This window comes from Phacochoerus africanus, chromosome 14 (assembly GCF_016906955.1).
Source record: "Phacochoerus africanus isolate WHEZ1 chromosome 14, ROS_Pafr_v1, whole genome shotgun sequence".
Taxonomy (NCBI): Eukaryota; Metazoa; Chordata; class Mammalia; order Artiodactyla; family Suidae; genus Phacochoerus; species Phacochoerus africanus.
The window spans coordinates 18,560,792-18,571,968 of NC_062557.1; the positions used below are offsets into that span (position 1 = coordinate 18,560,792).

The 11,177-nt window shown below is 56.7% G+C and overlaps 1 protein-coding gene across 1 annotated transcript; it reads left to right on the plus strand.

Annotated features, from left to right (window-relative positions):
• Positions 1-1,451: 1,451 nt before the first annotated feature.
• On the plus strand, positions 1,452-8,779 carry C1QL1 (complement C1q like 1). The gene is made up of 2 exons (XM_047758781.1): positions 1,452-2,327; positions 8,143-8,779. Exons 1-2 carry the CDS (start codon positions 1,731-1,733, stop codon positions 8,320-8,322), a joined length of 777 nt encoding a protein of 258 aa, XP_047614737.1. The 5' UTR covers positions 1,452-1,730; the 3' UTR covers positions 8,323-8,779.
• Positions 8,780-11,177: the final 2,398 nt, after the last annotated feature.

The following is an 11,177-nucleotide window of genomic DNA, read 5'->3' on the forward strand; positions in this document are numbered from 1 at the left end:
ATCGATTGAATTTTTAGCTCTTTCCTTGGCGAAGAGATGGCTCTAACAGCCGTGCTTGGAATGTCCTCGCTCACTGCTCCCCATCGGACATCCTCCTGTCCTTTTCCGCCTTTCAGCTCAGGTGGGGTTAATCAATTTCAGCTTTGGGAGGGGTCCTCTCCGGAGAAAGGAAAGACACTGGAGGGTCATTCTTCAACAACAGCTAGTGGCTTCCGGATGGCAGAGCCCTCCTGGGTAGACTGGATCAAGGAGAGCAGGGAGGAGCAGTGGAGCAGCACGGACTGGGCCTCAAATAATGTGACAAATATTTTGATGGAAGCAGACGCCTTTTAGTTTATCAACCTAAACACTTTACTTGCACTTGAGGAAGAGGACTGCCTCACACAGTCTGATGGAGGAGAGCTCAGGAGGCTCTATTGGAGGAGTTGAGGGGATGCGTGAGATCAACCTTTCCTCTTGGAGGATGGAAAAGGGGGTACGACCCAGGGTCATGTTTGCACTGTCAGAATGGAGAAATTACCTGGGGTGTCCATTTTCTTAGGGCTCCAATTTCTCCCAGGTTTAAAAGCAGAGATAAGGGAAGTGATCAGAGTAAGATGGAGGAGCCCCCGGCCTCACCCCCAGAAAAAAAAAAAAAAAAAAAACAGCCTGACCTGGCCTGGAGCTCGGGGAGGAAGGAGCAGTGGTGAGGAGTGGGAGAAGACCTTGCTCCTCCCCGGGAAAGGCAGTCCCGGAATAGCCGGAAGCCAAAAAAGAGGAGGGAGCAGCTGCTGTCAGTACTTGGGATTCCGCTGGGCACTCTGATAGGCATAACCACCCTCCAGCTCCCGGAAGGATGGTCGGTGAGGCCTGAGTGCGGAATGGCCTCCTTCCCATGCTCTTGTCTACCTCATTTCTCTCCATTCATAACCCTTTTCCTTGTCCTTCCTTCTCGGTCCTCTCTGTCCTCCCTACAATCGCTTTGTCCCCTGCAGACCAGGGTGGTCATCCCCGCCTTCGCCCCCTGCGTTCCGTGGCCCCCTCGTGCCTCCCTCTGGCCCTCCGGGTTTTCCGCGTAACGGACCCTCGAGGCCTCTCCTCTTCCAATTCCCCTAGTCGCTCTCTAGCTCTCCCTATGGCCCTCTTTTCCACTCGCTCTTTGGTCCCTACTCTCCCCTTCCCTATGAGAACCTCTCCTGTGTCTCAGACTCTAGCCCCCTCCCCATTTTCAAGGCTGTCTCTAGCTCCCTCTGTCTCTCCGTTCCTCTCGCGGATCCAGCCTTCTTCTCTGTGGCTCCGCCCATTGGCCCCGCCCCCTCTGAATGGGCGGAGCCATAACGACCGTCACCCAATTAGGCGCCGGCCCAACCCTCAGCCCCACCCCTCTCGGGCGCTAAGCAGCGCAGAGCGGGTGGGGCTGCACCGCGCGGAGGGGGCGGTGGCACCAGCGCTGGGAGGCGGGAGGAAGCAGGCAGGAGGCGGTGGCCGCCGCGCACAGTTCGGCCGCGCAGCGGGAGGGAGGCGCGAGGCAGGAGCTGGCGGCTGGGCTCGGCAGCGCATCCAGCGCAGCGCGGCGCCCCGGGCCCGGCCCCATGCCCGCAGCCCCGCCGGACCGCCCTTGAGCGCGGGCGCCCCGCCCGCGCCCCCCGCCCGCCGGCACCATTGCCCCGACGGCGCGGCCGGGCGGCCCGGCGCTCCCCAGGCTCCGCGCCGGCCGGAAGACGCTGCTGGCGGCCGCCGCGGGCGTGGTGATGCTGCTGGTGCTGGTGGTGCTCATCCCCGTGCTGGTGAGCTCGGGCAGCCCAGATGGCCACTATGAGATGCTGGGCACCTGCCGCATGGTGTGCGACCCCTACCCCGCGCGGGGCCCCGGCGCCGGCGCGCGGCCCGACGGCGGCGACGCCCTGAGCGAGCAGAGCGGCGCTCCCCCGCCCTCCACGCTGGTGCAGGGCCCCCAGGGGAAGCCGGGCCGCACAGGCAAGCCGGGCCCCCCTGGACCCCCCGGGGACCCGGGTCCTCCCGGCCCTGTGGGGCCACCCGGGGAGAAGGGTGAGCCAGGCAAGACCGGCCCTCCCGGGCTGCCAGGAGCTGGGGGCAGTGGCGCCATCAGCACGGCCACCTACACCACGGTGCCGCGCGTGGCCTTCTACGCCGGCCTCAAGAACCCTCACGAGGGTTACGAGGTGCTCAAGTTTGACGACGTGGTCACCAACCTAGGCAACAACTACGACGCGACCAGCGGCAAGTTTACGTGCAACATTCCCGGCACCTACTTTTTCACCTACCACGTCCTCATGCGCGGCGGCGATGGCACCAGTATGTGGGCGGACCTCTGCAAGAACGGACAGGTGGGCCCGGCGGGGGCAAGGGGCTGGCCTGGGGGCAGGGCACCCAGGGAGCCCAGGGCACATGCGTACCAACGGGCGCGGGTGGAGTCCCTAGAGCGGCCCGGCTTAGGCATTACATGCGGGGATGGTCTGGGCTGGCCCGCACCCCTAACTCCTCGGCTCCTGGGCGCCAGCTCCGAGGCAAAGGCTGCTGGGCACCGGCGGCATGGAAATACGGGAGATAAATCCTGCTAATAATCAGAGCACAGGGCTCCCAGGCGTGCAGACTGGCCATTGGCAAGCGGCATCTGAGAGCTGGGATTCAGCTGGCGATGAGGGGACCTTAAGGATGGCTCTGGGGAAAGGCAGCCTCGGCGCCCGCGGGCGCCTGGGCGCACCGCTAGGCGCGCAAGCAGAGAAGACGATCTGTAGGAAGATGTTTTGCGCACAAAGGCAAAGGGAACCGAGCGCACAAAGCCTTAGCTGCAATGCATTCCTTGCCCTTGGGAAGGGACTGCTGGGGCCATCCTGACACCCTTTTCAAAACCTGAGGCTGCGTAGCCCCTTCCCCCTGTGTCAGAGAGAAGCGCACAAGAAGACGGCTGTGTGGGGGGAAAGTTTTTCCTCCTGAGGCAGAGCAAAGAGGTGGAAACTCCCCTCCTCTTTACCTCCCAGCTGCAACTCCTGATTCCTGGGGTGTTGGGCATCCTCCCCTACACCCCTCCCAGGGACCAGAGTGGCAGGCACCAAGCTCTTGATGTCTTTGGTACCCACAACTGGCAGTGTCTGGTGTGCTCTCTGGAGCTGTTGCCCCAGGACCCATCCTAACTGGACCCTGCCCCAGGGTGACAGTTTTACCCAGCTCTCTTCAATCTGACTCCCAATCCCTTCCCAGGGCTCCCAGACCATGGTGACCTGGGACCCCTGGGGGCGGTCAACCGGAGCATTCTTGTGGAAGAGGGTGCCTGTACCCACCAGAACTAAAGCTGGGGGGAGTGGGAGATGGGAAGGAATCTGCCACAGAGACCCAAGATCCTGTTGGAACCCCTCCCACTGCAGCACTACCCTGTGGTAGAGCCTGGTGGCTTGGGTGGGGGAAAGGACAGGCATGGGAGTCAGCAAAAAGCCCAGCAAGTGCTTGTGAGTCTGCCCTCTTCCCTCTCTCCCCTGCCTGCTCGAGCTCTCTGGTTTCTGCCTCCCCTGCCTTTTTCTCCTCTCTCTCCATCTCTTACGCTCGCCTCTGTCCTGTGTCTCCCAGTCCTATCTGTCTCTCCCTGGGTTTCTGGCTTCTCATCTCTGGGTTTAAACCACCCACCCCCTTATTCCTTGTGTGTCTCTCGCTCCCACTTGTGTCTATCAGGCTTCCTGTGTCTCTCCTCTTTGTCCTTGGTTCTTGACCAAATGGGAGGCCCCAGGATCCAGTGAGGGCTCTCTCTACACACAACCCCACAACTTCCCCTTATCAATGACCAATAAGGCACGCAGCAATGTCACCTTCATCAATGGGATTTCTTCCTTTCCCCAAGAAAAGTTTGGGCTGGCACCAAGCTGAGGTTTCTGGGGGCTGGGGGCCCAGCTTGCCCAGATTGAGAGGTGGTCCCCAGGCCACCAGTGGGCCCTAGACCCTGCCCTGCTTCAGAGATGCGGCAAGGGGAGGCCCCAAAGATGGTGTGTGCTTGGGGCAGGGGCACTTTCTTCAGTCACTGGGAGGTGAAAGTGACTCAAAACCTCTTCTTACCCCTCTTTCGGGGCAGGGCATTGGCAGAGCCTGACAAGGAGATGGCACCGCAGGCTGGGAGAAAAAAGGAGGTGGCTTTAACCAGGGGTTTTGGCATTTTTCTGGTTATTTTGACCATTTCCTCCCCGTACAAAAAAAATCCAAGACAAACATTGGGGTGATAGGCCCCCTGGTCCTCCCCCACATCCTCTGTGACTTCTTCCACATTGTCCAAAAAGACTTATTTAATCCCACTAGTCATTCTGCATAGAGTTTTGAGCCGCTAGTAGGAGCCAGGTTTGGGGCTTGGTTCCAGAGGTTTGATCGGCTTGCCCTCCAGGAACTCATGGTCTGTGCAGGGGAGCCAGTCGTAACCACGCAGTAACACACCCCAGCCAGTACATGCGGGAGGAGGGCCAGGAGCCCACCAACACTCGTGTCCCCTGATGTGTTGGCTGGAGGGAGTAATCCAGCAGGGCCTGTCCCAGCTCAGACCAACCTGATCGGAGAGGATGGTGAACCTGGCCCCCAAGGTGAGGAGACATGGCTAGAGAGAAAATTCAAAGGTCGAGCGTAGGGAAAGGCTGGTTCAGAGGTAGAAAAGGACATTCAAGTGAGCAAAGGACACAATGATGGGGCTGGGCAATGAGTGGGAACAGGAAAGAGGAGCTCGCTCCTCCTACGCCTTCAAGACCCAGCGGCCCTGGGCTCCGTGCTCTTCCTTCCTGGCTTCCTGCCTGTGGAGAGGCTTCCAGAATGTCCTTAGAAAGGCGGAGCTGCAGCTGGGCTCTGGTCCTTTCCCTGAGCAAGATGAGGAGGAGGGAGTCCCCACCTTCCTGCCTCACGCTGAAGCCCCCTCTCTGTCCTTGTCTGAGGCCCAGCAGCACCTCTCCCTGGGGGTATTTTTGAGTCACCACTGCACAGCCTGATGGCACTAAGGCCTGGCCATGAGGACGTGGGGATCTGAGGAGCCTGAGGAAGGGGCTCTAGGTGGGGGTCGGTACCCTGACAAGGTGAGCTCCCTGCAGCTCCAAGATCCACAGTTCAGATGGGTCTGGGAGGACATGGAATTGAAAAACTGGGCTGGGGAAGAGGGGGGCCATGTGGGGACAGGGCAGGCCTATGGGAAGGGATTACAAATGAGCAGGGGCTTGGACACCAGAGTCTGAGTGACGTGAGAGGTGATGGGGTGTGTAAATTGGGGACCATGTTATAAAGACCTAACTTGAGATCCGCCTCTCTGATGGGAGCAGAGAGACCCCCAGCTGTCCTCTCTGGCCTCTAATGCCTTTCACAGCACAGAGCCCAGTGCCTGGCACAGTAGGGACCCAATAATTGTGTGGAAAACACATGTCCCCTGTGGGCCAGGCTGGCTGCCTGTGGGAGCCACACATGCCCATCTGAGACCCCAGCACTGCTCCGGGGGCAAGAGCATGTTTCCTAGGTTCTCTGCCCCCACCCCCACCTTCACTCCCAGCCCCCTCACTGCATCAGTTTCCCTGGTTGTCAGTCTTCGAGGAGGTGATTCTATAGCGCCCCCTTGTGACAAGTCCCAGACTTGTTTTCCTACTTCTGCGACAATCTCAAATCCCCAAACTCCCCCTGGGCCCCCAGGAGGAGCTGGATGCCTCAGTTGTTTCTAGTCTTGGGCAGAGAACCAGGACCCCTGGGTTCCATTCCTGGATCCCCCACTGTCTAAGGATGGAAGAGCATTAATTCTCCCTGCCTCCATGGATAATTAGGATAATCACAGCAACAATCATGGTGATGAATAAATAATAAACATAAACATAACAGTTCTGATGCCTGTCACATCACCGGGAGATTCCTGATGACAGATGACGGTATTCTAATGGATTTAGCTATTAAGAAGCACACTGTTTTAATGAGTTAAGGCTAAATTAATCTGGGTAATAAAAATAATTGTTATTAGTAGTAATTTATTAGCAAAGATAATGAAATGCATGTGTAATAATAAATACTACTAGGATTAGGGCCCAGGGAACAATACAGAAGTTGGCTGCTTGCTTTCAGCTCTTTCCTAGTAGCTCAAAGCCCCATTAAGATGAAAATTTTTCCCTTCGCCATCAAAAGGCTTTTACAAAGGTGGCAGTGGTGAGGCAAGATCTTCTCATCCATTTTCTAAACAGAGAAACTGAGCTCCTTGACAGACGGCGTCTCTCCCACATACGATTTCCCTCCACCTTTAGCTGGACCAGGATTTTGCCCAACTAAGTGCCCCCAAACAGTTCCCTCCACATTGGGGAAGCCGAGCTTGAGAGGAAAGAAGAGGTTGGAGGGATCTGGGCTTTAAATGGTGGACTGCATGCAAATATATTGGGTCCTCTAGCATTGCTGCAGAGTCAGCAGCTTTGGCACCACTGACCTAGAGTTCTGCCTCCCATCCAGGAGGGATGATGGGCCCCTCCCCTAATTTGGCTAGGTCCAGCCCAGACTGTCAGCCTTTGGGAAGGAGCAGGATGGAGGGGGCTGTTGAAGAGCCTGGCTGAGAAAACCCAATTCACTGCAGCCTCCCCCTCAACACAGTGCAGCCTCAACATAAGCCAAAAGTTGGAGATGGCTCGCCTTTTCCCATTCTCCACCCAGAATATACTGAAGAGGCCCCAGGTCAGACGGCTCAGGATTGCACTGGCCTTAGCAATTGGAGAGGAACGCCTAGAGGGAATCTATCCACCACCCCACATCCTCAATATCTTCTGATTATAATCTGAGTCCCCAGGAGTTCCCATCGTGGCTCACTGGAAACGAATCTGACTAGCAACCATGAGGACGCAGGTTCAATCCCTGGCCTCACTCAGTGGGTCAAGGATCTGGTGTTGCGGTGGCTGTGGTATAGGCTGAGAACTTCCATATGCTGCGGGTGTGGCCCTAAAAAAAAAGACCAAAAAAATAATCCAAGCCCTCCAAAATAATGTGTCAGGCTTCTAATCCCACCCCCATCACAACAAGGACCAGCAAGGATCATCACGGAGGGATGTAGGCTTGGTTCCCTTCTTTTTTCTTTCTTTTTCTTTTTCTTTTTTCTTTCTTTTTCTTTTTCTTTTTTCTTTTTTGTCTTTTAGGGCCACACCCACAGCATATGGAAGTTCCCAAGCTAGGGGCTGAATCAGAGGTACAGCTGCCAGCCTACACCACAGCCACAACAACGCAGTATCTGAGCTGCATCTGTGACCTACACCACAGCTCATGGCAACACTGGCTCCTTAACCCACTGAGTGAGGCCAGGAATCGAACCCAAGGCCATGGATATTAGTCAGGTTCGTTACTGTTGAGCCACGACAGGAACTCCTTGGTTCCCTTCTTTCCACCTACTTCCTTTCTACCACTGTGGAGAGACACAGGAGGAGCCAGAAGTCCTCTTTGGGTGGGGTAATAGTCACAGGTAGAGCTATAGCTCCTTGGAAGCAGGTTGCGGGCCCAACCTGAGCCTTGGGAGGGGAAATAATTACTAGGCCATCCACCTCACTGCTCTGGTAGAAAGACTGCAGAATGGACTTCAGACAAGGAGTCCACAGAGAAGGTCCTGGTACTAGTGTGGTTGCTTACCGGCAGCCTGGCATTGGCCCAGGCTTGCACCTCCTCATATCCATCCACTGACATAAGGAGAGGCAGATGTGGGTGAAATAAAGCATCATGATTACTCTAAAGCAGAGAGGAAGGACGGATGAGAGAGGGGATGGCTCTGCACCCTTGGGGGTCCAGAGAATTCCTCTCTGCAAGGAGAGAGTTCCAGGCTGGGGCGGTCTGCAGACCTGCAGGCGTTGTTGAGGTCCCCAACAGGCCAGACAGTGAGGCCTAGAGGAGTTAAGGAGGCAGATTACACCTTGACTGCCAATTCGGACCCAGATTACACCTGCCTTAGAAATCCAAGGCTTCTCTCTAACCTCCTCCCAAAAGACACAGTTCTGACTGGAAAGGGGGGTGGGGGGGGGCAATGGCAGGAGAAAAGCAGGCTGAGACCCCCGATGAGGCTGGAAGCGGGGCTTTCCCGCCTCCAGGTCCTCTCCTTGCGGCTGCCTTACCTCTGACAGTCCCTCTCTCTCCTTTTCCCCTCCCCTCCCGCGCACCCCTAACTCCGCCTACCCCAAACCCCCGCAGGTGCGGGCCAGCGCCATTGCCCAGGACGCAGACCAGAACTACGACTACGCCAGCAACAGCGTGATCCTGCACCTGGACGCGGGCGACGAGGTCTTCATCAAGCTCGACGGAGGCAAAGCGCACGGCGGCAACAGCAACAAATACAGCACCTTCTCCGGCTTCATCATCTACTCCGATTGAGCATCCCGTGATTGCCCCCCCTCCCGGGTGCTCCCCTCCCCCGCCCACCCCCTCGCTGCCTGCCGCGGCCGCCGACCCTCCCGGCTATGACGCCCCCGGCCTGTCCTCGCCACCGCCCGGGCCGCAGCGAGCCCTCCCGCCGGCTCGCCGCAGAGCCGGGCTCGGCGCGCCCCGTCCCGCTTCCTCGGGAGGCGGTGTTGACCGCCACCGCCCAGTCCCGCGCTGTATATTTGTACAATAGGATTGTTTATGGCCCACGCTACCCGCCAGCCCGCCCCGGCTGGGGCTGAGGTCTCGGCGGTCGCTCCCCGCGCTTGGCTGCCCCGCCCACCCGCTCTGGGGTGGCGCTACCTGGAGGAGGGGTGGGTTGGGAGCTGGAGAGCTTCCCAGCAACCCTGCGGCCCTGGCCGGCTGAGCCCCGTCTGACCAAAGCTATAATAAAACACTTCCACCCCGCTGGTTTTCTCACTGTGCCCTGGAGAGGAGCTGCAGGAGGGGGCGGTGAACTATGCCCCCCATCTCCAGCCAGGGGATGGAAGCTTCTCGTGGATCTGGGGGAAGCCAGGTGCCAGAGTCAGAGCTGCTCCAGGAGGCCGGGCGGGGGGCCAAGGGGCCTGAGTGGGCTTGGGCAGCAGGAACAGGAGGCAGCCCGTTGCATCATCATCTTCCAGGGTGGAAGAGCTCCACCCTGCACCCTGCAACCTTGAAAGTGGCATCAGCATTCCAAAGGCACGGCAAGGTTCAAACTGGGAGACCCAGGTTCTGGTCCCAGTGCTACCATGTGTGACCCTGGGCAAGTCACTCTTTTCTGACTCAGTGCTGGGTTGGTGACAACAGTGAAAGGAACAAGCTTTGCATTAAATGCTGGTTGACCTGTGCTCAAACACTTCAGCCTTGGCTTTCAGCTTTCTCACCATAATATGTAGGGGAGGAGACCTAGTCACTTGACTGATGATTAAAGAGGTATAATGTATGAGCTCAATAAACATAGCTTTTATTATTTATACATCACTTTAAAGTTGACCAAGGACTTTCAGGTACGTCATCTCGCTCAGGTCTTTCAAGAGCCCTGGGAGGTTGAATGAGGAGATTTTATTCTTCTTCCAAAGAGGTTAAATAGCTTTTTACATATGACACAGTCACTAAGTACTATGATCGCCCTCGAATCCCAGAAGCCCTTGCTCCTTGAAGACAACACACAAAGTCTCCTCGCCTTGTCATTGCTGCCCTCACCTCTTGTAACTGGGGCCAGGACGGTGGCACAGTTAGGGCATGCCTAAATCATAATAGCTAATATTTAGAGTGCATCCATCCTGTGCCAGACACCATGTTAAGGACGTCATAAATATTATCCCATGGATCTGTGTGCGGAGTGGGGTGGATTGGCGAGAAATGCTCCCAGGCCCTTGAACATGGATGCTGTCATCGTATTTATTTCAGATGAGGAAACTGGAGTTCCCATCGTGGCGCAGTGGTTAACGAATCCGACTAGGAACCATGAGGTTGCGGGTTCGGTCCCTGCCCTTGCTCAGTGGGTTAACGATCCGGCGTTGCTGTGAGCTGTGGTGTAGGTTGCAGACGCAGCTCGGATCCCGCGTTGCTGTGGCTCTGGCGTAGGCCGGTGGCTACAGCTCCGATTCAACCCTTAGCCTAGGAACCTCCATATGTCGCGGGAGCGGCCCAAGAAATAGCCAAAAAAAAAGACAAAAAAACCAAAAAAAAACAAAAAAAAACAGATGAGGAAACTGAGGCTCCGAGAAGATAAATAATTTGCCATGGTCACAGAGTTAGGAAGAGGCACATGCTAATATTTGAACCAAAGACCATGCTCTTAGCCCGCATGCCAGATTTCACAAAGATTTGGGATCTTCAAAGCAGAACTAAGGAAGCCTGGCTTTGGGGCAGCTCAGTCTCCCTCCGCATCACACCCAGTCCTTCCACCCCAGAGCTGCCCTGCAGAGTCTTGATGGATTTACAAGCATCTGCCCTGGGCAGCAGCCATGGGGTGAGCCTCTTGGAGAATCCCAAGGCTCTACATTGAGGAAAGGGTCCCATCTGGCCTCCCCTCCCCCCACTGGCTCAGCTGGAGAGACAGGAAGAAGGGGTGGCCTCCCCCTACAGTCAGGCCCTGTGTGTATCGACCCTTGTCATGGCTGGCAGACGTGAATGACTTTCTTTATCCTCTCTTCCCTTCCCCACGTCCCCCTACTGCCAGCTGCGGCCATTTAATAAAATTAGCTTAATACTTGTTCCTTCCCTGTGGGGTCTGGAGATTGAAATCCGCGGGTCCCCACAAACCCAATAAACCCCTGGCAGGTCTGGCTGGAACAAGTTTCCTTGGGAAGAGTGATTAGATTAGCCGGCACCCCCTCTCACATCCCCCAGTGCCCCTCACAGTCCTCTGTGAACCTTTAATGGTTACGGTGGCCCCAAATGCCCCAGCCACCACACCTCACCTGGGGGGCTCCCCAGCCCACCCCAGAGACCCCAAGGACGATCGAGGACCTCTGCTACAATGAAAAGCCTGTTAATCACTCCTGGAGGGAGTGCCTGGCTGGCTGGCTTTCTTTCTTTTCTTCCTGGTGACTGGCCGACCCTCATGTCATTTTGAGAGCTGGGCCTAAAAATCTCCATTTTTCAAATGAGGAAATCAAAGTCTGAAGAAAATCCATGACTTGTCCATGGCCATGCAGCAAGTTCGTGACACAACTGGGCTTGTTCTTCCTTCACAGGGCGCCAGGGGTGTCCGGCAGTGCTGGCTGCCAGCTGGTTGTCACTCAGGCAGCATCTCAGCTGCCAAGGAACCTGTTGGGGAAGGGTGTCCCCCATCAGACAGGAGCATCCCAAGGGCAAAG

What these genes read in the sequence shown, in the direction of transcription:
- C1QL1 (XM_047758781.1), top strand. Translation starts at nt 1,731, where the DNA reads ATGCTGCTGGTGCTGGTGGTGCTCATCCCCGTGCTGGTGAGCTCGGGC. An exon ending in ACCTCTGCAAGAACGGACAG is followed by an intron (nt 2,328 to 8,142) that starts GTGGGCCCGGCG and finishes AAACCCCCGCAG; the next exon opens with GTGCGGGCCAGCGCCATTGC.